The sequence below is a fragment of the Bombina bombina genome, chromosome 6, assembly GCF_027579735.1.
Source record: "Bombina bombina isolate aBomBom1 chromosome 6, aBomBom1.pri, whole genome shotgun sequence".
Taxonomy (NCBI): domain Eukaryota; kingdom Metazoa; phylum Chordata; class Amphibia; order Anura; family Bombinatoridae; genus Bombina; species Bombina bombina.
Genome location: NC_069504.1, coordinates 708,848,997 through 708,876,354, shown reverse-complemented (window position 1 = coordinate 708,876,354; position 27,358 = coordinate 708,848,997). Strand labels below are relative to the sequence as shown.

The 27,358-nt window shown below is 37.7% G+C and overlaps 1 protein-coding gene and 1 pseudogene across 1 annotated transcript; both read left to right on the top strand.

The window, feature by feature from the left end:
* The first annotated feature begins 4,366 nt into the window (after positions 1 to 4,366).
* On the top strand, positions 4,367 to 7,665 carry LOC128662222 (RNA-binding protein 4B-like; annotated as a pseudogene).
* Positions 7,666 to 10,497: 2,832 nt separating this feature from the next.
* Positions 10,498 to 20,316, top strand: CALR (calreticulin). The gene is made up of 9 exons (XM_053717875.1): positions 10,498 to 10,655; positions 12,843 to 12,944; positions 14,014 to 14,217; positions 14,592 to 14,686; positions 16,826 to 17,035; positions 17,469 to 17,582; positions 17,751 to 17,894; positions 17,985 to 18,077; positions 19,017 to 20,316. Exons 1-9 carry the CDS (start codon positions 10,562 to 10,564, stop codon positions 19,212 to 19,214), a joined length of 1,254 nt encoding a protein of 417 aa, XP_053573850.1. The 5' UTR covers positions 10,498 to 10,561; the 3' UTR covers positions 19,215 to 20,316.
* The last annotated feature ends 7,042 nt before the right edge of the window (positions 20,317 to 27,358 follow it).

Here is a 27,358-nt window from a genome sequence, read left to right as displayed (position 1 = left end):
GACCTGATATGGGGGCCATTGTGGGGTATCATATGAAGTTAAGCCAGTCAGGTGAACCTTTCACATGTAAATATTATGTTAAGTGTGAAAACACAAGAGAGTTCCCATAACCTCAACTAGAACGATAATGTAGCTAGCTCATACTTAACCTGCCTTTCTTAAACATATAAATATAAACAAATATAAACATAAGCCGAGGAGATCAGATAGGGTAAAAGAGCAAGGTTTGGGGAACAACAAACAAGGCTTACAATTGAAAGTCATCTGGTAATAGAAAGGTGTCTAATGTTTTGCTTAGAGGGGTTAACAATTATTAATTTCAGGCTGCAGACCTCTAGCTAATAGGACTAAATTGCGGGAATATAGGAAACTTAGAAGTTATGTAGGGTATAGTGGGCAGGCAGGGGTAGCCATTCCACAGCGATGAGTTAGATTAATTAGACAATAGACTAATACTGCCTTCCATGCCTGTTTCTGCAATAAGCAAGGTAGGATTATAAACAAACTTCATATTGGGTATCTTCATATATATAAATCCTAAAAATTAAAATCTGCATGAAAAATTTACATATTAACAGAGATATAGAATAAATTACTCATATCTGACTATGGAGACAATGTGAACTGTCATTGGGCTAGCCACACAGATTCATTCACAATACCATTCAGTCATAGTTATTATCCGACCCTAATTTTGAGTTGTCCTCTCATCTAAAAGTACAATTAGGGGTTTGTACAAGTGCTGGTGAGCCGGTGTGTAGCCGATGTCATGTCCCACATATAAAATGGAAAATCCATCTCCCGAGAGACCGGCCGCATTGCACGGGGTGACAGCCAGAGAACGTGGTCCACCAAACTCGTATTGCCCTGCCTGTTACTGTCCCTCATGGGATTGCTTGTTGTGGGGTGCCAGTATTTTCATTGTATGCCTCAGCTATCAGCTCTATCCAGCCAGAAGAGTCTCTTTTAAGTGTAAGCGCTGCTTCCTTGGTAATTGTAGGTGCAGTCTCATTCTGTTGGGGTAAATGGCTACCGCCTATAGTGCGGCAAAGTGCAGCAAGGCCAGCAAACCTGCTGTCTATCTTAGTTTTTAAGTCCTCAAGTAGGGTCCACAGCGACACATGGATATCCTCCATAGTTGAGGTATTAATATATGAAATAAAACTCTTGTTTTTAATACTTATATATCATATATACAGTTATGGCCAAAAATATTGTCACCGCTGCATCTCTGTCAGATAATGCACCACTTCGCCCAAAAAAGTGTTGCAATTACAAATGTTTAGGCATTCTCATGTTTATTTATTTTGTTTGTATTTGTATGACACAAAAAAGTGGAGAGAGAAAAAAAAGCCAAATCTGACACATTCCACATAACAAAATAGACTGGACAAAATTATTGGCACCTTCTCAAAATTGTAAGAAATAATTGCATTCCAAGTTTGTGATGCACCTGTAATTTGTAATTAAACTCACCTGTATCAATTAACAGGTGCTGACAATATATAAATCACACTGGCAACCAGTTAAAATGGTGAAAAATTGACTCAACCGTTCTGTTGTGTGTCTCTGCATGCCACACTGAGCATGGAGGAGAGAACAAACAGAAACAAACTGTCTGAGAATTTGAGAACAAAAATTGTGGAAAAGGATGGACAATATCAAGGTTACAAGTCCGTCTCCAGAGATCTTAATGTTCCTGTGTCCACTGTGCACAACATTGTCAAGAAGTTTACAGCCCATGGCACTGTAGCTAAACTCCCTGGATGTGGACGAAAGAGAAAAATTGATCAAAGATTGCAACAAAGGAATGTTTGAATGATGGATAAAGAACATTGATCAACTTCCAGACAAATTGAAGCTGACCTTCAGGCGCAGGGTACAAATGTGTCAACTCCCACTATACGTCGGCATCTGAATGAAAAATGAGGCTATGGTAGGAGACCCAAAAGGACCCCACTGCTGACACAGAAAAATAAAAAAGCCAGATTGGAATTTGTCAAAACTTACCTGAGGAAGCAAAAATCCTTTTGGGAGAATGTGCTTTGGACAGATGAAACAAAATTACAGCTTTTTGGTAAAGCCCATCATTCTACTGTTTTCAGAAAAAGAAATGAGGCTTTTAAAGAAAAGAATAACGTCCCTACAGTCAAACATGGTGGAGGTTCACTGATGTTTTGGAGTTGCTTTGCTGCTTCAGGTACTGGATGTCTTGATTGTGTGCATGGCATTATGAAATCTGAAGACTACCAAAGTATTCTGTGGTGCAATGTAGAGCCCAGTGTCAGAAAGTTGGGTCTCCATCAGAGGTTATGGGTCTTACAGCAGGACAATGACCCAAAGCACAAGTCAAAAAGCACCCAGAAATAGTTTAAGACAAAGTGCTGGAGAGTACTGAACTGGCCAGCAATGAGTCCAGATCTCAATCCCATAGAGCACCTGTGGAGAGATTTCAAAACAGCAGTCTGGAAAAGCAACCCTTTCCATCTGAGAGACCTGGAGCAGTTTGTAAAAGAAGAGTGGTCCACAATTCCAGTAGAGAGGTGTAAGAAACTCATTGATGGTTACAGGAAGTGATTGATTTCAGTTATTTTTTTCCAAGGGGTGTGCTACCAAATATTACATTGAGGGTGCCAATAATTTTGTCCAGTCCATGACAATGTCTCAAACTGATTTCTTGAACATGACAATGAGTTCACTGTACTCCAATGGCCTCCACAGTCACCAGATCTCAATCCAATAGAGAACCTTTGGGATGTGGTGGAACGGGAGATTTGCATCATGGATGTTCAGCCGACAAATCTCCAGGAACTGCGTGATGCTATCATGTCAATATGGACCAAAATGTCTGAGGAATGTTTCCAACACCTTGTTGAATCTATGCCACGAAGAATTAGGCAAATCTGAAGGCAAAAGGGGGTCCAACCCGGTAGAGAGAAAAGATACTGCTGCAGATTCCACAGGTGTCAGCTGGCGTGGGTCAATGCAGTGCAAGGGTCTGCGTGGAGCCGACTAAAAGAGGTGGACCAACTGCTTAAAGGGACACTGAATCCATTTTTTTTTCTTTTGTTATTCAGATAGAGCATGCAATTTTAAGCAACTTTCTAATTTACTCCTATTATCAAATTTTCTTCATTCTCTTGGTATCTTTATTTGAAATGAAAGAATGTAAGTTTATATGCCGGCCCATTATTGGTGAATAACCTGGGTTTTTCTTGATGATTGGTGGATAAATTCATCCACGAATAAAAAAAAGTGTTGTCCAGAGTACTGAACCAAAAAAGAAGCTTAGATGCCTTGTTTTTCAAATAAAGATAGCAAGTGAACGAAGAAAAATTGATAATAGGAGTAAATTAGAAAGTTGCTTAAAATTGCATGCTCTATCTGAATAACGAAAGAAAAAAAATTTGGGTTCAGTGTTCCTTTAATTCAAGAAAACAAAAGGTAAGCCACTACCGAGCAACAGAAAACGTGAGCTTTATTCCAAAGCTAAAAAAGAGACAAATACACAAAGAAGAGGGCTTGTCTTACGAGTTTCACGCAGCAACAGTGCTGCTTACTCATAGACACTGAGCACAAGTAAAAAGCTGTTACATTAAAAAGTCAAACAACCAATCATCAACAAGCTCATCATAGTGACATCATCAATTCAAATTATAGAGATGTATATCAGTGTTGTGGTAGTGATCCATCTAAATCAACAGAAAATACTACTACTTTCAACAGGTTAACTTTAAATTGTTTTTATTTTCCGTTGATTTAGATGGGTCACTACCACAACACTGATGTAGGGAACTATAATTTGAAGTGATGATGTCATTATGCTGAGCTTCTTGATGATTCGTTGTTTGATTTTTAAATGTAACTGCTTTTTACCTGTGCTCAGTGTCTATGAGTAAGCGGCCTGTTGCGGCTTGAAACACGTAAGACGAGCCCTCTTCTTTGTGTATTTGTCTCTTTTTTAACTTTGGAATGAAGCTTAAGTTTTCTTTTGCTCGGTAGAGTCTTACCTTTTGTTTTTTTGGTCCAACCCGGTACTAGCAAGGAGTACCTAATAAAGTGGTCCGTGAGTGTATATATAATTTTATATGCACTCAAATTTTGTTACCCCTCTCCGTGCGCATGAGGGTACATATATCACCGCATTCCACACATGCTTTATAGCATATGTTGAATGCAGTGACGTAAGTGTGCGTATGAGCACTGAGAGGGTAGGAAAATTTGACGGGTAGCAAAAATCGAAGTTTTGTAAGATTGTTATCCATTTGCAAGAACACTAGATGGCAGCACTATTTCCTGTCATGTAGTGCTCCAGATGCCTACCTAGGTATCTCTTCAACACAGAATATCATGGGAATGGGTGATCAGCGGGAGCATGAGGCAGCAGGTCCTGTAAAAATGGTGAAGATTTTTATTGGCAATGTGCCCCGTGAGGCGAACCAGTCAGAGCTGAGGACTCTGTTTGAGCAGTATGAAACAGTGTCAGAGTGTGACATCATCAAAAATTATGGATTTGTCCATATGGATGACAGAGAAGCAACTGAGGAAGTATCCAAGGGGGGTATTTCCGGAACACGGTTAGAAACTCCAATTAGTGCAGATTCACAAAAAAGCAGTAACTGCTACCCAAGCACACCCGGAGAGCCTTAGCGAATGGCGGATCAGGCCGGAAGACAACTAAGTTCAAGAATTGCAGGCTTTACTCAGTTAGTGTAAAAGTAAAAAATGTAAGTTTTATTGGTTCCAATATAAAAGTATAGTGTTCCCAGGCAAAGGGCATACACAGGAAGGACTGCCTTACGCATTTCACGCCCCCTAGTGGCGCTTAATCATAGACTGGAGGAACAGGAAAGGGGCAGACAATTTATGCAAAAAGCAACAATTGGTTAACCCCTTACTACTCACAAACAAAAAAATAATTAAAACACATACAGTGTAGATTTTAAATAAAAAAGCAACACTGCTTAATGATATAATCACAGGGATGTGGATGGCATAACAATGCACATAGATGAACAAGCATACTAAACTATGTAACATAGAAATGCTAAATTAATGAAAAGAAAATGGCAAGTGCAAATGAACTAAATTTGAAAAAAACTGTTATAATAACAGTGGCAAGGTACTAATAAGAGGAATGAAACAAGGATTTACTCATGAAAAAAACTGGTATACAGTAAAGAAGGAGATGAGTATATATACATTAAGCATATTTGTGTTGTGAAATAGCAGAACTGGCATCAGCCATCAATAAAATAACTGATGTCAAATTATCTGTTCAAACCCAAAGGTGTTTTGGTTTTTAATTTGAGAATCCAAAACAATTCTCTTTTATCTAAGAGTTTATGTTTGTTACCCCCTCTAATAGGTACTTGATCTATTACTTGGACAGATATGTCAGCTATATTTGTAAAGTGCACACCATTAAAATGACTGGCAGCAGCAGACTTTTTAACATAATTTTTTTACATCCCTAACATGTTCTCCTACTCTTTTTCTGAGTTCCCTAGATGTTTGGCCTGTGTATTGATTTTTATATAAATTACATGTTAGCAAATATACTACCCATTGGCTACCACAGTTAGCATAAAAATTGATGTCAAATGTTTGATTGGTGATACTGGAGGTAAACGTATTGCCTTTTAAGATTAGGGCACAAGTGTTGCAGTTTTTGCTGCCACATTTGTAATTTCCTTTATGTGTTAGCCACCTGGACTCTAGCTCAGATATATTCTTTTTGACCATACTTGGTGAAAGTGACTGTGCCAGAGTTCTCGTTTTTTTGGGGACGAATTTGCACTTGTCAACACAATGTTTAAGTGTTTCATCTCCTAATAGGAGATGCATGTTTCTTAAGGATTTTGACAATAGAGTTAAATTGTGTAGTGTATTCTGTGATGAACACTACAAAATCTGAGAAACTATCAGAATTTGAATTTTTATCACATTTTTTATTGTGATCAATTTTGAAAGTTTTGACCTGTTGGCGACATTGAGCTAAAGTCTCCCTCCTATATCCTATTTGTACCAGGCGGTTTTCAAGCTCTTTGGCTTGTCGGTCATAGATTCTGTCTGACTTGGTATTGCGTCTGGGTCTGATAAATTGGCCTTTCGGAATAGCTGAAATTAAATGTTTAGGAGGCTGAGATGTAGCATGTAAAATTGTGTTCCCTGCAGTGGGTTTTCTGAAGGTTTTTGTGTTTATTTGACCATTTTCAATGTATAAGGTCAAATCTAAAAAGTTTACCTCTGTGTTGCTGTGCGTTCCAGTGAATTTAAGTCCCATATTGTTATGGTTTAAATATTGCATAAATTCATGGAACGAGGGGTCATCAAGTGTTTTTTTTAATGATAAACAGCAGGTCATCAATATATCTTACAAACATGGTGATGTCCTCATGCCACGGATTTTGCAAACTATAAATGTAGTTAAGTTCCCACCAGGCGACATATAAGTTGGGAAACGATGGGGCAAATTTTGCCCCCATCGCCGTGCCACAGATTTGCTTGAAAAACTCAAGATTAAATAGAAAAAAATGATGTGATAACAGATACCTCAAAATGTCACCAATGAAACACGTGGTAGTATCATCCAAGTTTAATTGTTTGGTTAGAAAGTGTTCAATGATTTGAACTCCTAGGGAGTGAGGGATGCATGTGTATAGTGAAGAGATGTCCACTACTATCCAAGTAAAGTCTGGCTGCCATTGGGTGTGTTCTAGGCTTTCAAGGAGATGAGAGCTATCCTCCAGGTAGCTCAACTGGCTCTGTGCAATGGCTTGTAAGATTGCATCTAAGCAGCTGAGAAAGCCATACGTAACCTGCACCAATATGAACTCCACGGAGTTAAAATTAATGTAGAGACCAGCAAAGGGAAGCCCAAGGCTTCCACTAAGCTGCATGTGAGTAACATTTCTTCCAGAATCACCATCAAGGAACTGAAGGCTAAATTTGAAGAATTTGGACCTGTCCTGGAATTTGGACCTGTCCTGCATAGTGAAGGATTACGCCTTTTTGCACATGGAGAGGTCTGACAATGCACTTGATGCCATTAGGAATCTTGACAACTTTGATTTAAAAGGCAAATGGATGCACATTCAACTATTAACAAGCCGTCTGCGCATCACACCGGGAATGGGAGAACGAAGCCGATGTTATTGTTGCGGGAAGGATGGCCACTGGTCCAAAGAATGCCCCCTAGACCAAATAGCTTTGGAGCTTGCGCAAGAAACGGGCTATCCTCCTGATCCTTATGCAGATCCTTACATGCCCCCGTGAAGTCCGCCTTAAACACTGCAGCCTAGGCTGAGCGTGTTTATTATGACGATCGAGAAAGAATCATCGACTTCTACCAGCGCTACCGTGTGAGGCCCTCTGCATAGGAGGACTATGTGGATCGTAGGCTACCTTCTCTCCCCCCTCCATCCCCAGCTGTCTCCATTGCATACAGGGAGCATGTTCAATACCCATCTTCTTCCACCCCCAGTGGCTAACCCATATTACTCAAGGGATTGAAGCCCTTTATGCAGATCCAGCATTGATGGGTACAGAGCAGAGAGCAGGTTGTCCCCGATCTCGCGGAGCGCTCTCTATGGTATCCCACGACACACCCGGGAATCCTACATGGAACGTACGCGATATTTCTAAACACAGGAGGTTATATAATTTCGGACTCCCGCACGTCTGCAGTTGTATTCGCAAAAATAATTTCGGTCTTCAAAACTGTACTCCATCCATCGAGTAACATTTTATTTTTGTTTTCTTCTTCGTTGAACAAAGATCAACCATTGTAATTTTTTTTAGATGTATCTAAATGTATAGATATAGCATTCCTGATAAACTGAACCCTTTAATATATTAGAAATTCAGTGGGTTCTTTTGCGATCAACCTTCTGTTTTTCATATAAATCATTATAGAAGTTTGGTAGGAAGGTTTGTGTTTTATTTCCCTGCTTATAGCAAAATGCTTTTGAGCAATTTATTGGCATTTGATCTAACTAAAAAGCATGGGCTTCTCTCCCCTCAAAGTTAAATGTAGTTAAAGACTACCAAGTTTAATTATTCATTATATTATTTGGGTAATCTTGCAGCTGAGGTGAACGCTCTTCATGAGGTGAACGCTTTAGTTGAAAGAAAAAAAGGGGGAAGAAAAGTGCCAGTCGCTTTCATTTTTATTCCGGTGTGCACTACAATGTTAAAGGCCACACTGTATAATTGCCAAGAATGGCATAACAAATACTGTTTTTGAACTTTGTCAGACATCCGTTTAATCTACGGAACAAAGTGAAATTTTTAGCGTTGGAGATTTAGCAGCAGCCTTAAAAGAGCGGTGGCTGTACTTTTAAGCACAGTGGAGAGAAAAAAGAAGCATTTCTGGTAGCCCAGTAGCAATTTAGGCATTTAACTTACAGCATATTTACTGTGATCATTTTCTACAAGACGTAATGTTGTTTTCATTATATCACTTGGCTATTATAAACCCCGATAAAATTGTTTTGCTGTTGCAATGTGACTTCTGATTGTTACCTGAATAAAATTTTGATTTAAAAAAATAAAAATGAATATCATGGGAATGAAGCAAATTTAATAATAGAAGTAAATTGGAAACTTTTTTAAAAATGGTGTGCTGTAAAATCCATACACAAATAAACTAGCACTTAAGGAACCGACCCGACTAGGAGGCTGCATGCATAATAAAAAAAATAATGCAAAAACAAAACTTTTTTTTTTTTTTGTAAAATCATCTTTATTGAGGAAGCAATTACATACCAGAAAAGCATATGGATGGCAATATAACCAGACAGATACCCTTGGGCTCAGATATCTAATGCATAGGCATATCTTGTGCAGTACATTCATTATTGAGTCCAGGAGATAAATATGACGGGCCTTGCTATGCAACCTCCTTTTTACTTTTTTAATCCAGCATGTGGAAACTACTGTCCAACAAGTAACTCATGTGAGACCAGAGTTTGTTTCAGTGAGTCCAAACAAGATGAGTAGATTTCTAGATTTCCACATAAAATGCGTTAATTTACAAACAATTCTGAGAAAAAAATAACAAAAATACTACAAGCAGTAGATCAGCAAGAAATTCTGAGAACCTGGGGGTCCCCTAAACATCTTGTAACCTTAACACTCTGTGGACCGGAGTGATCCAATATATAAACATAATAAACTATACATTAACCTTTTAATGCCGTTATGCCGTTCTATTCCGTCATAATTACACTGGGCTTTAAAGCCGTTATGACAGAATAGAACGTCATAGCCAACGGCTGTCCTGAAGCCTTCTGTGCTTCCAGGATTTAATCGAGGTCTGGAGGGCGTTCCTAGGGTTGTAGGGACGCCCCCTAGATGTGATCCAACAATTGAAATCTCGCGATCGTGTGCAAGATCGCGTGGTTTAAATTTGTCTACATCGAAACAGTTGTTCCGATGTAGACACTTTAACCCAGTCACGAAAGGGTTAAGTCCTCATATTAGTTTGCGTTTACATACATAATATCATCTGTGAGTCTGTGACCAATCCTATGACTCCAAGGGCCCTGCAGATCTAGCATATATCCTCTTACCCATTACATTTAGTCAACAGGTTAGTTTGTACTTACATAAGTACTACATGTTGCAGCCAATAGGACCCTAAGGGCGCAGGGGGTCAAAAATAAGGGTCACAATCAATCTGAATTCTGGTTTGTTCTTACCCGAAGGAGTGAGGACTAAGACAATGCGCTGTCCAACAGGGCTCAAAGAAGTCCCAGGGTTATAATGGAATCATAAGGTTATAATGAACTATTAGTTGGGTGAATGGTAGTCCGAGGCGACAGAGGAGTATGACAGGGGTGAGGGAAAGGAGAGAGAAAAGAAAAAAAAAAAGTATAGTAAAAATGTAAGGTTGTAGGAATAAGGGAGGGGAGGCATCCCAAGGGAATTGTTTGCCAGGTCAGGGGAAACAGTAGGATTCCTGATGTAACAAAACATTGTTAAATGTATAGGTTCCACTTAACTGCTGGTCACTAAGGAATAACATACACGTTTGATAATTTTATAGCAAAATTTCCCTTTAACACTTTACACAGATGACGAAAGACCACGTCTATACAAAGCTCCATACAACAAGGCGTGATCTTTTTACTTCATTTGTAAAGCTGCAATTATTACTACACTTCAGATCAGGTTAATTACCCCACCAGTCACACGCCCACAATACATGCTTAACCGAGAGATCACATGACCTCACTTCCAGTTGCTTTGCCCGCTTGACCTCTCCTACTTCCACCATCACCATTTCTTAAGCCAACCAGCAGACGCCTAGTAGGAGGCCCACTGCGTGTTGAACTTTTATTGGTTGTAGCGTCAACCAATCCAAAGTAGCCATCTGGGTACCTTAAGTGGCAGCTCACTCTAACCAATGATATGTGGACACCGATGTCGCAGCGTCCAATGTTAGGTTAGCAGGGAGGAGGGAGTGCTGTAGTGATATATAATCGGTGACCGACGCGCTTGGTTTGCTCAGTGGTTCTTGTCAGCTGCCGGTTTTGAGTCTGTCAGGGCGCTCGTTATGGCCCACGCTGCTCTCCTCATTCTGCCGTTATTGGCTGCTCTAGTCCTAGCCGACCCTGCTGTGTACTTCAAAGAAGAATTTAATGATGGAGGTATGTCATACACGCTAGGGATATGGTGTCATTGTCACATGGGACATATATGTGTATAATTTACTCAGAGCATTTCCTTGCTCTATTTTAGCCTACATAATTAGGCATTGAGGTGGTTAATAAGATGTTGTAGCTGTGTTATATGGAGTTTGATTCGTGCTATAGTTGTGTTTAAGCCAAACCCTTTTTCAACTTTGACTGAATATGAATACAACTCCGTAAAATGAATATCAGACGTTAATGATAAAAATCTGCAATTTCCTAGAGAAGTACGTGTTTAAATTAATTATAATAAACTAGTATACAAGTAATTGCATAATTAGACTCCACTTTATTGTGTGTGTTCTCGAACATGTAGCGATTATTGGGCGGTCATCCCTTGTTTATTATTGATTTGGTTATTGTAGCATTTATGGAACTTTGGCTTCTAAAAGTGTAGGCTTCCAATGTTTAGTTTATTTGAATTAAAACTTTCTAAAGCAAAAAGTGCATGCTCTGTTTCATAAGCGAATGTAATTTTTGCATTAAACTTCTGCAAAGGGGCTAACCTATAGCTACATTCTCGAATGGGAGCCGCAGAACACTGCAGCTGCCGAGCAGGAAATGGCCAGTATGCCAGTTGAGTGACATGCAAGTAGCTGCCAATTACTGGCTTTTTTTTTTGTGTCTCTCAAGAGGGCCTTTAGCTTTGTCACCTTTTTGTTGTGGTTGAACATACCTAGTAAGCAAGGGGTACGAATGGTAAATAAATATATGCAGTAATCTATTTGAGCATATAAGCTTTGCATTAGTATATGCCTCTAGATGTAATTCATCTATGTGGATGTCTTCTTTGGCTTCTGAAACTTCAGTTTGGAGTGATATATCTATATATCTATATCTCATAAAAATCACAACTGACCCTTGTTCCCTTTCTCAATATGGAGGTAGGTTTGTTTGATGTGACAGAATAGAAAATGTTCTGAATCCCTTCAGTTGTCTTCCTTTTTAAGAGTTGTCTGCTTCTGTTTTGGTTTTTTTTTTCTTTCTGTTTTGAGTGCATGTCTTACATTTCAAAAGCTGCTGTGCATAAAGGGTACTTGTGCATTTTGCAATTTGTTGCATTTTGACATTGACTAGTGAATTTGATTTTGCCACTTTACAGTACTGTCAATATACGTGCAGAATAGAAATGTTAGCACAGTTTCCCTGTGTATAAATCAAAGGTTGTACTTGCTATGGACACTATTAGCAGTTCATATCCTATCACTGTTTGTTTGTTTGTTTGTGTTTTTTTTTTTTTTTTTTTTTAAAGCAAATATTTTTGTCAGTGTATTAACCACCCACACATGGCCTTCACAAATGGGCCAGGGTCAGAAGACATTGGATCTCTACATTTGGTAATGGGCAGACTAGTCTTTAATCCATAGCTTTAGTGGGAGGTAACCGGATTTCCTGTGCAAGTTTAGTGGCAGCTACAGACTTGCTGAAAGAATGAAACATAATTGTTTTACCACACCTCAGTGCTTTCATGTCTGACTTCCTTTAAAAATACCAAGCATGTATGTAACCTGGCCTCATACGTAATCCTTTTTCTATTTTTAAAGTATGTTAAGAATGAGAGGTAATGTGTTTGAGGCATAGCGTGTATAATAAGGAACCCCTTGTGGCGAAAGACTAATGGACGTTTACAGCTGTGTTTGTTAACAAACTCTGCAAATGTGTATTCTCTATTGAATTCCCTGTGCATCCTCTTCTGTAATCCCGCCTCCTTTCTCCAAGCAACTGTGCAGATGTATGGAGGGTTGCTGAATCTTCTGGAAACAGCAGAGTGGGCGGGGAAATAATAGTCAATGCCAGAATTCCGCCCTCTCTGCTGCATATAATGAAAGAGAAAGCATAGGCAGATTATACTTTTGATGACAGACATTGAGCTGTATTAATCATCTTTACTTTTTAATGAATACAATATTTAATTTTTTGAGGAAGTAATTGTCTTAGTCAGCTACAGATATTAGCATTTACCAGAATTATGCTTAATTTCACACAGACAGAATGTGTTTTATGGTGATGTGACAAGAATGCATTAGGGAATACAAGTTTACCTTGTTTTGAAGTCTGTTAAGTCTGTCCCAATCAACATTGATCACATTAAAGATGAGAAAATGTGCAAAGTAAAAGTTTTGACTCGTGAATTTATCATTTTAGATGGCTGGACACAACGCTGGGTGGAATCAAAACACAAATCAGACTATGGCAAATTCCTGTTGAGTTCTGGGAAATTCTATGGGGACGTAGAAAAGGACAAAGGTAAGATTTTGTGGTTTCCCTTTCAGATTAAAATGCTTAAAAGGGGTTGGTCTACTTGAAATGTTGGTGGTGGGTTGTTTGTTGTTGTTCCCTTTACCCAGTTTTGCATAACTAACAGTTATATTAATATACTTTTTACCCCTAGGAGGATCTTGTGTCTAAGCCTCTGCAGAATGTCCCCTTATCTCAGTTCTTTTGACAGACTTGCATTTTAGCCATTCAATGCAAGCTAATAAAATGGCAATGTTATCTGTTTCTCAACTGTGTTCCTCAAGTACCCCCAACAGGCTAGGTTTTCATTATAGCTGAACTAGAGCACAGGTGAAATCTGATCAGTAACAATGGTTACTAACCTGCTCTCTCTCTCATCACCTGATTATTTCACCTGTGCACTGGTTCAGCCATAATGAACCTTTCCTGTTGGGGGTAATTGAGGACTGTGGTTGAGACACTGATCTGACACACCTGAACTAGCAGTGTCTGTGAAAAACTGTCAAAATATATAGAGAAAAGAGGTGGCCTTCAACAGCTAAACAATCAGTTTGAGTCTACATAGGTTTAGCTTTCAACAAAGAATACAAAGTGAGCAAAGCAAACTTTATGATAAAAGTAAACTAGAATTGCATGCCCTTCTGAAAGTTAATTTTGACTTGACTGTCCCTTTAACACCTTAACTACTGCGGTGTACCATGTAAGTCGCTGGTCGTTACGGGTTCCCTTGTTTATAATAGCACAAGTCTTACCGTAAGTAGCGGGACTGCGCTATTCCCCTCCATCCTGGTCACTGCAATATTACTATTGCAAAGCCCATAGAAATACCATACAGGGTATGTCGCTGGTCTTAAAGGGATTAATAGGTGCAACCATATTGCTCTACTATGAAATGAGGAGCATAGTGACCAAGGCTGTATTCTTTGTTCCTTACAAATTAAAGCTATGTGTGTCAGACATTGATAATATTTGTTTACACTAGTATGTTATTTACCTACCCTTAATTACCCACTGATGGTGATGTTAATTTTTTTTTTTTCGTATATGATTTTATACATTTTATTGTTTGTCCCATCAGGTTTGCAGACCAGCCAAGATGCTCGCTTTTATGCTCAGTCAGCACGCTTCGAGTCCTTTTCTAACGAAGGAAAAACACTGGTGATTCAGTTTTCTGTGAAACATGAGCAGAACATTGATTGTGGTGGCGGATATGTCAAACTCTTCCCCTCTGGCCTTGACCAGTCTGAAATGCATGGAGAGTCTGAATACAATATCATGTTCGGTAAGTATTCCTAGCCAGATGGGGAGCCACTTTTTTGTTTTAATGGTGTTATAAAGTTGAAAGCATTTTCTTCAGCCCCTTAGCAATTGACCATTGCTGCATGCATTGCCTCCAGCATAATTTAAACTGGTTTTAAATGGAATATGAAAGTATTTAATTTCATGCAGTCTAATAAAATGTAAATTTAGTAACTAATAATTTTGTAGTGGGATTATATACAAGGGGGGTAGGTGCAAAGGGTAAATGCTTTCTCTGAAGTATGTCATTTCCTAAAACTGATCACATGCCAGTAATAAAGAAACCAAAGCATTTTAATAGGGTTTTTTTTTTATATATAGTCTAAGACATTTTTTAAAAAATTGTTTGTTTCATAGGCCCAGATATTTGTGGACCACCCACCAAGAAGGTGCATGTAATCTTCCAATACAAGGGAAAGAACCTTCAGATCAACAAAGACATTCGCTGCAAGGTAAGTGCTTAGTGTTATCAAAGGTCTGCCGTAAGATGCTCACTGACGAAATAAAGATCAGTAAAAATACAGAATTGTTACAAGATGAGCTTATTCAAAGGATTTTACATCAGGTAGACTTCCTGCTGTGATGTTTGCTTTCTGAGAGGGCTAATTCTTGTGCATTGGCTGTTTAACATGAACACTTTGCAGTACAGCATCTAGTCTTCAAAAGCATTAAATCCTAACCTTTGTCACCCTGTTCCCGAAGATATTAATAGTTTGACATGTGGCATGTTTAGCTTATGTCTGCACTCCCCCATTAAACTCTAAATATATTTAGGAGCATAGTATTAAAGGGACAATACACACCTTGCAATTACAATACATTTCTGTTGTGCTGCTATAGAATAACAAATCAGAACAGTCTTAATGTTTTTTTTTTTTTTTTTAAAACAAATTAACTATTTTTTTCCCCAGCACTTATTTTTAGTTAGCCAAACTGCACCCACCTATTGCTTTATTTGGAGGAGCCAATCTGGGCTTTAGTTGGCAAACTACCCAGCTTGCCACTGTCATAAAGTTAGCATAAAATGCATTTATTTGCAGTTGTCATTAGTTAAAGCCAATTGGACACATATGTAGCAGAGTTAGCCATGAAGTCATTTAAAGTTCTAAGTATTGAAAATTTGCCCAATTTTCAGAGCTAAATTTCCTGAAAATAAATTGAAAAGTGAGTTCATTATGTCAAACTTTTTATATTCAAATCTCAAGGTGTTTAGTGTCTAATGTTATCCCCTTCACATAATTTTCAATGCAACCCATTTCTGATATAATTGTAGAGGCTTTCACATACCTGCAGTGTAACCCATGTCCCAATATGTAGCACCCATAATTGGGGTATTCTAGCACCCATAAATAAGGATGGTGCATTCTGTTTGGGACAAACTAAATGCAGAAAATTATTTAATAGTATATCATCAAACACTAATACCCATTCTTTAGGAGATATCAGTTTTTATGTTAGTAAGTTGGACTAGAATTCATTCTGTAACCCAATTTGACAAGGGGTGCCATAGCACCCCTTGCAGTAAGTAAGTTGCATTTTCCTGTCTACAAGCTGCTTGTAATCCATTTACAAAGTCATCTCCTGTTTAAGGTCTCTAGAAATGGTTCAGTCATAATATAATATTTGATTAAATCTGGTCTTCAGGCAATCTAACGATCTTGTGTGCCCCTTTTAACTAGATTAAAGGGACATGAAACCAAAATGTTTTTTTCATGATTTAGAAAGCATTCAATTTTAAGCAATTTTTTCATTTACTTCTATTTAATTTGCTTTATTCTCTTGATATTCTTTGCGGAAAAGCATATCTAGATAGGCTCAGTAGCTGCTGATTGCTGGCTGTACATAGATGCCTTGTGTGATTGGCTCACCAATGTGCATTGCTATTTCTTCAGCAAAGGATATCTAAAGAATGAAACAAATTAGATAATAGAAGTAAATTGGAATGTTTAAAATTTGTATTCTCTACCTGAATCAGAGAATTTTTTGGAGTTTGGTGTCCCTGTAAGCTTTCATGATTCAGAGCAGGCAATTTTAACAACTTTCCAATTTATTTCCATTAACAAAATGTACAGTCCTTCTTTTAAATTTACAATTTAAGTCACCAGCTGCTGAGCATGTGCATGACTATACGTATATGCATTTTAATTGGCTGATGGCTGTGACATGATACAGGAGTGGAAATAGACATAATTTTGTAATCTGACAGAAAAAAAATTTAATCATTTCATCTTCAGATGAAGTTCTGTTGATTATGCAAATCTACTGTATTTACTGTTCCTTTAAATCTTAGGTAATGCCTTTGGAAGCATGTAAAGTTAAAACAATTCCATTTTTCTACATTGTTCACATGAGCTGACAGTCGCAGCAGTTTATTTTTGTTTTTTTGCAGCCAGTGCTAGATAAGTCCTTATGTAAAATGTATGTTATACCTATTTGTATGGTTCAATTTTTACTATACAGTAGTTCTGTATCTTGCAAAACCAATTTGACAACACATTAATACGCTTCATTTTGGGAACAATTTCACAATAGACTTGTATATGGGCTTTTAGTTTTGGTGGGGATATAATGCTTAGTTTTACTTTCTACAGGATGATGTTTATACCCACTTGTACACTTTAATTGTACGCTCGGACAACACCTATGAGGTAAAAATTGACAACAGTAAGGTTGAGTCTGGCAGCCTTGAAGAGGACTGGGACTTCCTGCCTCCCAAGAAGATAAAGGACCCTGAGGCCACAAAGCCAGATGACTGGGATGACCGGCCAAAGATTGATGACGTGAATGACAAAAAGCCTGAGGTTTGTGTGACTGGATGTCCCTCTCATTTAACTTGTTTTGTCTTCAGGTCTTTACTTAAACAAGATGTCTAAAAGGATAGCTAATTTACTCTCCAATCAGCTACATAGGAAAAAGCCAATTCTTGTTTCTTTAAAGACCACAATGACTGACTATTGAACCAATCTCCTTGCTAACTTAAAAGTGGATTAAGTGCTCTGTTTTAGTAAATTTCATATCAGGCAAAGTAGTAATTGCATAGTGACCATAAGATTAAATGCCTAAATGTAAACAGCTTGAAGGGTGAACTTTGGGAACCACTTGGAATCTGGCTGCATGGGTATCTGTGGTAGTGGGTGCCTGGGTGTGTCCACTTAATTACTGGCTTACTGAAATGTAATGGATCCTTGTTGGCCAGTATTGAAAATGACCAGTCTTGGCGCTTGCCGGTTACAGGATTGGGACAAACCTGAGCACATCCCTGACCCAGATGCTGTGAAACCTGAAGATTGGGATGAGGAGATGGATGGTGAATGGGAGCCTCCTGTTATCCAGAATCCAGAGTACAAGGTAGGCAAGCTGTCAATAGACTCAACATTTTTAAAACCACGGTTATCAAATGATTTTCCTTTTATGTGAATACTTATCTTCTCGGTTCAATTTAAAAAAAAGATAGACTGTCCTGTTCCTATTTTCAGTATTTTGTCAATGTTACATTTAATTTTCCCCCTCCTATAGGGAGAATGGAAGCCTAGCCAGATTGATAACCCTAACTACAAAGGCAAATGGGTCCACCCAGAGATCGATAACCCAGAATACACAGAAGATTCTACCCTCTACCAGTATGACAGTTTTGGCGTTCTTGGTCTGGACTTGTGGCAGGTAAATAGAGCTTGTATTTAACACAAGCATATTGCACTGTGATGCATCTTTTCCTGTGCCTTTCAGGTTCGTAACTTCAATTTCTTGCAGGTGAAATCTGGTACAATTTTTGACAACTTCCTTATAACAGACGATGAGAAGTTTGCAGAAGAGTATGGAAACGAGACATGGGGCGTAACAAAGGTAGGTCTTAAATTTGTCCCAGTTTGCCATAATAGATTAGAGAGTAGATATTCTAAATCAGTTTTCCAAATTTGGAGATTTACAGATTCAGGGCTAAGCTTTTGATCACTTACAGCTTATGCCCATGTAGTTGGGGGAATTGGCTTCTATTTATGGTAAAGAGCACCAACTAAAAACATGGTGCTATAACTACTTTTCCACACATGGGGGGGGGGGGGGGGGTTGACTGTTGCAGAATAATCAGAGGCACACGTCGAGCGCTACACATAGGTTTCTAATGATCTCGCTTGCACATGAGTGGGGCTCAAAACGGGCATAGGCCCATACTAACAGTGCCTTTACTGCAAACATTTTAAAATATAGAATTATGGTTTTGTTTGCCATATACCATTGGCTGTGTGCAGTCTCCTTTGCTATAATAGTTAGTAAATAAGGCTTCATTTCTTAGTATAGACTATATTCACTGAAGTTTCTTTAACCATTTCGCCCTATGTCCCTGTTTTTAATGACACTAAACCCAGACTTTTCCTTTCATGATCAGACCACGAGATTTCAAACCACTTTCAGTTAGCATTCTATTATGGAATTTGTTTTCATTCTTTTGGTATCCTTTTGAAGAAGCAGTAGTGCACTAGTGGGAGCTAGCTGAGCTCATCTGAGAAACCAATGACAAGAGGGTAGTTTGTGCAGCTACAAATCAGCTGCTAGCTCCTAGGTAATGCATTGGTGCTCCTGAACCTACTTGGGTATGCTTTCAGCTAAGAAGAACAAAGCAAATTAGATAATAGAATTAAATTGGAAAGTTCTGTCTGAATTTTGGCTTTCATGTCCCTTTAACAATTCAGGCAGTTAACTCTTCTTTCCTAGGCAAGTATGTTAAATATTCAGATTCTAAATAATACTTTAGAATCTAACTTATTTCCTTTCACAATTCCACAGGAGGCAGAAAAGAAAATGAAGGAACAGCAGGATGAGGAGGAACGCAAGAAGCAGGAGGAGGAAGACAAGAAGAGGAAGGAGGATGAGCCACAAGAGGAGGGAGAGGAGGAAGAGGATGATGACGAAAAGGAGGAAGAAGAGAAGGAAGAGGAGGATGATGATGATGAAGAAGAATCCCCTTTGAAAGATGAGCTTTAAAGATGGCACTGCATTGCTGTCCTTCCCACCCTGTGCTCTCCCCTTCCCTGGGCTTTCATGTCTTAGTTAGGAGAGGGGAAATGGGATAGTTCTGTCTCTATGAGACTCTGAATTTATATATATATTTTTTACTGTTTTTGTTTTAACCCTTTATCGGAAGATCTGTCAATCTTCCCTCCCCATCTCCTCTCTCCTTGGCTTCCCTTTTTTCATTCTGACCACCTACTCATCCCTTATTTCAGTCTCCTAGTCTTTAAATTCCTTAATTTCTCTACTTGTCCATCTCATCCCTTAAGTGTATTAAGCCTGCTGTTCTCTTGAGATTTATGCCACCTCTAGGAGGGAAAGGCTTAAACTATAGAAATTCTTTAATTTTGGCCCACTAGAAAGGACTTCCCCCTTTTTTTACACCTCTTGATCACTGTGGATGAAACTCCTTGAAGCCTTGTTAGACTTCCCATTGCAGAGGATTTTCCTCTCCTAATGCAGTATCAACAAATTCAGTATTCTGTTGTCACACGTGGACTGTCTCTTGACTGAAGTTGTAAACAAGCCAGATGCCATGAAGATGGCTGCCCCAAGCAAGCTTGTCTCATATTGGCCAGTTCAATAATGCAGATGCAGTAATTTAAAAAAAAAAAATCTGCCTTATCGAGTGGGCTTTATAACCAGCATAGCTGGTTGTGTACAAGACGGCTTTGTATTGCTTTTCAGCAATTGGACTAATCATAGTGACAATGAGGAACTGCATTTAAAATGGATTCTCTAAACTTATTAAGAGACTTGTTTACTGAATCTAGATTGCTGCTCTTTCCAGTTTGCCGAAGAGCTTTATTTGTGGCTGTACAGAACTACTATAATGGGCTTTCTGCTCTACTCACCTCTGACATCAAATGGAGGCACAGTGTTAAAACTTTTGCCAAGACCTGCTTCCCTCATAGTGCCCGGCAGTGCGTTGAAAGGGGAAATCTGTTTCTTTTGTTACCCTTCCAAAGTTTCTTTTGCCTCTAATTTATAGCCGGCAGGGCTCATCACAAACTGTATGATTGTTTTGGAATGTACAGATGTTCGTTCAGTTTCTAATTAAATAAGTTTGTGTCCATGTTTGTCTGGTTTCTTCCTTTCACTGTTTGTTTATATTCCATGTTGCAAAGAACATCAAATATAAAACACTCTTCAGTATAAAAAAGCAAACTGTACTTGCTTCTAAAACCTTTTTTAGATGCTGCAGTTTCCTTTTTAATCATGGCCTTTTCATGAGAACATATCTAAAAAGGTGGTGCGGTGTGCACAAATCTTGAGCACTGTTACAAACCTTTACAGACTCTGTTGTAGAGTGCACACACCTTAAGTAAGCTCTAATGGAAGTGCCAAGTTTCCATAACAGATACCAAGAGCAGTGAGTTGGATTTTATTTATTTTTAATTGTACACCTCTAAATTGTGGTTTAAATGGACAGTCTAGGCCAAAATAAACTTTCATGATTCAGAGCATGTAATTTTAAACAATTTTCCAATTTACTTTTATCACCAATTTTGCTTTGTTCTCTTGTTGTTCTTAGTTGAAAGCTTAACCTAGGAGGTTCATATGCTAATTTCTTAGACCTTGAAGACTGCCTCTTTCAGATTGCATTTTAACAGTTTTTCACCACTAGAGGGTGTTAGTTCACGTATTTCATATCGATAACACTGTGCTCGTGCACAAGAAGTTATCTGGGAGCAGGCACTGATTGGCTAGACTGCAAGTCTGTCAAAAGAACTGAAAAAGGGGCAGTTTGCAGAGGCTTAGATACAAGATAATCACAGAGGTTAAAAGTATATTAATATAACTGTGCTAGTTATGCAAAACTGGGGAATGGGTAATAAAGGGATTATCTATCTTTTAAAACAATAAAAATTCTGGTGTAGACTGTCCCTTTAATGTCTTCATGTCCCTTTTAAGTAAAGGTTTGTTCCATACTAAGAGCTGTCTTGATCATCCAATGAATACTTGCAACAGATGTTATGCACAAATGTATTACCTACTGGTTTTAACCCTTCATGCAAAAGTTTAAAGGCCCACTAAATACAGTAAAATTAAACTTTAACACACAATAAAAATAGCACTTTGAAATTTACCAAAAAATATTATACTGCTCCTTTTTAAATTTACGTTATTCCAATATTGCCTCCTCCTGGATCATGTGACAACCAGCAGCCAATCGCAAAATGAATATAAATATATACTGTACACTTTTGCTTATGCTCAGTAGGTTCTGGCGCCTCAAAGTGTGCATATAAAATGTGCATGTTTTGAAATGGTAGTATTACTTAAATTTTTAGAACTGTTCTGTCTGACTCAAACATTCATCTTAATTTTTGCTGTTTATGTATGTTTAATTTTGTAATGTTAATACAAACTGTAAAATATACAGTCTCGTGCATAAGAGTCCTATTTAAAGGGATACTAAACAGATTTTTCTTTTGTGATTTATAGCATGCAACTTTCTAATTTACTCATTCATTTTTCTTCATTCTCTTGCTATCTTTATTTGAAAAGGCAGGAATTTAAGCTTAGGAGCTAGCCCATAAGCTTAGATTAGTGCATTTAAAAAAAAAAAGATGGCAATAGAATGAAGAGAAATTGATAATAGAGTAAATTACGAAGTTGCTTAAAATTGCATGCTCTATCTGAATGAGAAAAAAATAAATCTCTTTAGTATCCCTTTAAAGTGAATATAAACTTGAGCATAGGAAAGAAATAAAAAAATGAATGAGATTTTCATTCGTCAAATGTGTAGGATATAAATATCTTCTGAGATTTTCGCCTTGTAATGCCAGAATGGTAAGTGCCGTTCCTCCGCCCGCCATATTCTTCAATTAATTGACAGATGACTCATCTGCAATCAACTAATCATTTCCTGCCTGGGGCGTTCAGCTCCTTTTGCACAAACGTCACGTCCGGGGGGTAGAACAATGATTTGTGGATTGCAGATAAGTCATCTGTCAATCAATTAACAAATATGGCATTTGATGAATGAGTCATTCATTTTTTTTTTTATTTTTTTTTTTTTAAATTTTCCTATGACTTGAGCAACTATGCTAAAGTTTACATTAACTTTAAACTTTTTTTTTTTTTGCAAGAGCTTCCAAGCCAAAGATTCTTTAACAACCTAACATGACGTCCATGTCTTTGTAGAATTGGGCCCCAAGGACTGATTTATTGTCTGATAACACAAGCTCTAGGCATGTGCATTACTTTGTATATGGCATTTGTTTTTAGAAAGGCTGAATATGACAAGCATTCACCTCTTGTGCTGGATTTATTAGTGTAAAAGTGCAACACAACTCTGAATTTGCATAGATATTTGTACTGCCCTTTTACACTAGTAAGTCAGGCACTGAAAAGAGCCAAATGCTTTTGCCTGCGGCCATATTCTGCATTCACTTCTACATATGCCAAATAAGAATTAATGCACATGCCTACCGAGCTCCTATTGGTTTGTTGGATAGTGCACACCTCACAGCAAGAAAGCAATTTTTTTTTTCCTCATGGAAACTTTTTTCAAAAACTCATTGGTTTGTTGATTTAGTAATAAAGTTTTCAATTCGTATAATCAGAACTGAAATTATAACTGTTAGATGGACTTTAATGTATCCATTTTAATTGAAGATACAGGTATGCTATAACTGACTTTTTAATATAAAGTCTAATACTCCATGTATTGGCTGGCCACTTTAAAAGTAATTCATTTTTTTGGGTGAGTAAACTGTTTCAACTGTTCTATCGGCGTTCTAACTACAAGAAGAAAATTGTGTGATCGCTGATTGCAGAACAGTTCAAACCGCTAGAGCGATGAAATTCTGTTAAAGCGCATCTTCAATAGAATGGATACAATAAAGTCTATCTAAAATATTTCCATTCCTGAGATGATTACACTAATTTGAAACTTTTACCATCATTTTAACAAAGTAAAATGCAATTTAATGACAAGCAAGACACCACCTTTATTTTATTAGATTTTGAGTAATTAAAGACCAGAAGCCTAAGAATAAATAAAAATAGACAAAACAACAAAGGAAAATAAAGTGATCTAATATTAGACAAGGCATAACGGTAATCTTAATGTAGTATATATACAAACTAACAAGTGACGGTTGGTTATTTTAGGTTGGTTCACGGTAACTGCTTGATTTTTTTTTTTTAATTTATTTTTTAGTTAGTAAGGAAATTAGGAAGTGTGTGTATACATAAAATGGACAGTCAAAACATTGTTAAAATATATATATAGATAATGCCTTTACTACCCATTCTCCAGCTTTGCACCAAAAAAAACATGGTTATATTTACATACTTTACAACCTTTACACCTCTAAATTTCTGTCTGTTTCTAAGTCCCTAAAGACAGCTCCATGATCACATGCTTTTGTATTTGCTTTTCACAGCAGGGGAAGCTAGTTCATGTGCGCCATATATTGTGCTGACGCCCGTGGATTCTAACAGCACTTGTTTTTTTTTATAAACAGATAATCCCTTAATTACCCATTCCCCAGTTTTGCATAACCAACACAGTTATAATTATACAAGTTTTACCTTTATAATTGCCTTGTATCTAAGCCTCTGCAGACTGCCCCCTTATTTAAGTTCTTTTGACAGACTTGCATTTTTAGCCAATTAGAGCTGTCTCTATGGTAAATTCACGTGCATGTTTTCTATATGACACACTTGAAATAATGACCTCTAGTGGTGAAAAACTATTAAAATGTATTTAGATTAGAGGCGGTCTTCAAGGTCTAAGAAATTACCATATGAACCTCCTAGGTTTAGCTTTAAACTAAGGATACCATGAGAACAAAGCAAATTGGTGATAAAAGTACATTGGAAAGTTGTTTAAAATTACATGCCCTATTTGAATCATGAACATTTTGCTTGACTGTCCCTTTAAATGCAAGTCAATAGATAGTCATGTGATCAGGGGCAGTCAGAATATGCTTAGATACAAGGTAATCACAGAGATAAAGTGTATTACTATAACCATGATTTCTGTGCAAAATGTGAAAGGGTAATAAAGGGATTATCTAGCTTTTAAAACAATAAAAATGTTTGAGTTGACTGTCCCTTTTAAAAGGACTGGATCATTTTATCCATGGGAGAAAAAAAAAATGTAATTGCACAAATCTGTGGCACACTGATATTGCCTTATTTAAATCAGTTTGTTCCAGCATAAATAGTGCTGGATTTGATGCTGGAAGTTGCCTGGCAACTCAGGCAGTCCCCCAGGATCCAACCAGCGCTCACATTACAGTGACAAAGAGGCAATGATACAATGTGGGTTATTTGGCTGCCAGCACTGCCTCTGCTTTCCTCAGTGTGATCTGAGGCAAGAAAGGAAGAGTGCTACATAGTGTCACAAAGTGTCCGGTTATATACAGTTCTATTTACAAAAAATATCTCTTAAAGTGCTGATCAGTGTTATTGCTGAAATCACTCTGATCAGTACAATAGTACTTTTGGGGTGTGCTTTTTTTTTTTTTATGTGACCCTTTTTGTTAATTTTTAAGCTTTTAACCCTTTCCTGTTTCTGAAAACTGCACTTTGTCTGTGATAAACCTGATCTCGTGTTTTTTGTTGTTTTTTTTACAGTTAGTGTACTAAAATATATGTATAGTTAAATATATCATTTCTGCTTTTTATGGTGTGATCAGTACAGTTTATTTTGTAGGAGTAAAAAAAAAAAAAATTAGTCTTTTCCATCATGGCGTCTTTCTATTGTGTAGAAGAGGGTTATGCCATTCTCGCGCGTGATTCAGAAAGTGACACCTTTGCTGTATCTGATAGTGACACATTAACAGCATCAGATATAGAGCCCCTTAGTGAGGCTTCTAGTGATGCTGCTCCCAGCTTACCACCATCTAAAAGGAGGCATTCAGAACATCCTACAATCTGTCGTATCCCCAAACTTAAAGTGAATGTCAATTTTCACGAATGAAAGCCCTGTTTTTAAAAATACTATTAAAAACAGGGACACTTTCATTCATGAAAGTTTACATAGCAGCCGTTTTAATAAAATAAATACATTTTATTCCTTTCAAGCTTGGAACACCAGAGCAACGATTCCCCTGCCCCAGGTCCTCTCTTCTTCATTCAGAAATGACAAATCCGGCTTCCTCCAATAACGGCTTCCCCCCAGAGCAAACATTGCCTGAGGTCACACTGTGATTAAAAGAAGCCGGATTTGTCAATTCTGACAAAATAGACGATCTGGGGGCGGGGGAATCGCTGCTCGGGTGTTCCAAGCTTGCAAGGAATAAAAGGTAAGTATTTTAAAATAACAGCTGCAATGTAAACATTCATGAATGAAAGTGCCTCTGTTTTTGATAGTGTTTTTAAAAACAGGGCTTTCATTCATGAAAATTTACATTCACTTTAAGTGCCCCTAAAATTCCACCATTCATGGCAACTCCTGGCATCACAACCACCATTTCAGTTTGTAAGGCAAAAAATTATTTTAATCTGTTTCTGACTGATAACGTGTTCGAGAATATAGATACTTGCCAGCAGTACCTGTCGACTAATCCAAACTCTTCCCACTTAAAAAAATAATAATAATAAACGCCTGCCACCCCTCTGACCTAACAAATTAAAATGTTTTGGGCACTGACCTTGGTATTGGGTATAGTGAAGAAACCCAGCATATCTTCCTTCTGGTACCAGCACCCCATTCTAGCTTCCCCTCTCTTTCCAGGGATTGTGAAGAGGAATAGATATAAACAACTGCTGTGTTTTCTGCATTTTAGTGATAATGCCTAGTGTCCCCATTGCATGAGAGGCTATATATATGGCCCCTGATTAAACGCCTGACCAGAACATCCCTGATGAAATATAAGGGAAGATAGCTTTATAAGCAATATATTCCATCTAAGCCAGTGTTTCTCAACAGCCGGGCCGTGGCCCGACATAGCCTCCAGACACTCACTCTGACAGGCCCGTCTTTACACATGTCCAAAATTTCAGACGGGCCTGTTAGAGTGCCACTGCGCATGCGCAGTGTGAACGGCTAGCGGTGCACTGTGAGGAGTGGCGGGCGGCGTGCAGAGCGGATCGGCTCACAGGTAGGGAACTCCACTGTCACCAATGTCAAATAATTATGGCCACTGACACTAACATGTATATTTAGGGCAGCCACTGGACACCAACGTGTATGTGTACACTATATATATATATATATATATATATATAAAAACCCACGGACACCAATGTGTATGTGTACTGTTTTGTGTGTGTATATATATATATATATATATATATATATATAGATCCCATTGGCACCAATGTGTATTTTATATATATATATATATATATATATATATATATATATATATGGAGCCCACTGACACCAATGAATTAGCACATAATTAACCCACTGTAATATATATTATAATTATATGATAATTCAGTGGGATCCATATACAATATATATATATAATATATATATATATACACAGTTTACAGTGGGTTAATTTTATGATAATTCATTGGTGTCAGTGGGATATTTATAGATCCCACTGACACCCATTAATTATTACATAATTAAACAACTGTAAACCATACATATGCTGTGTATGTATGTATGCACACACATATATAGATAGATATATATATAGATATATATATAGCTAATATATATATATATATATATATATACAGTACAGGGAGTGCAGAATTATTAGGCAAGTTGTATTTTTGAGGATTAATTTTATTATTGAACAACAACCATGTTCTCAATGAACCCAAAAAACTCATTAATATCAAAGCTGAATATTTTTGGAAGTAGTTTTTAGTTTTAGCTATTTTAGGGGGATATCTGTGTGTGCAGGTGACTATTACTGTGCATAATTATTAGGCAACTTAACAAAAAACAAATATATACCCATTTCAATTATTTATTTTTACCAGTGAAACCAATATAACATCTCAACATTCACAAATATACATTTCTGACATTCAAAAACAAAACAAAAACAAATCAGTGACCAATATAGCCACCTTTCTTTGCAAGGACACTCAAAAGCCTGCCATCCATGGATTCTGTCAGTGTTTTGATCTGTTCACCATCAACATTGCGTGCAGCAGCAACCACAGCCTCCCAGACACTGTTCAGAGAG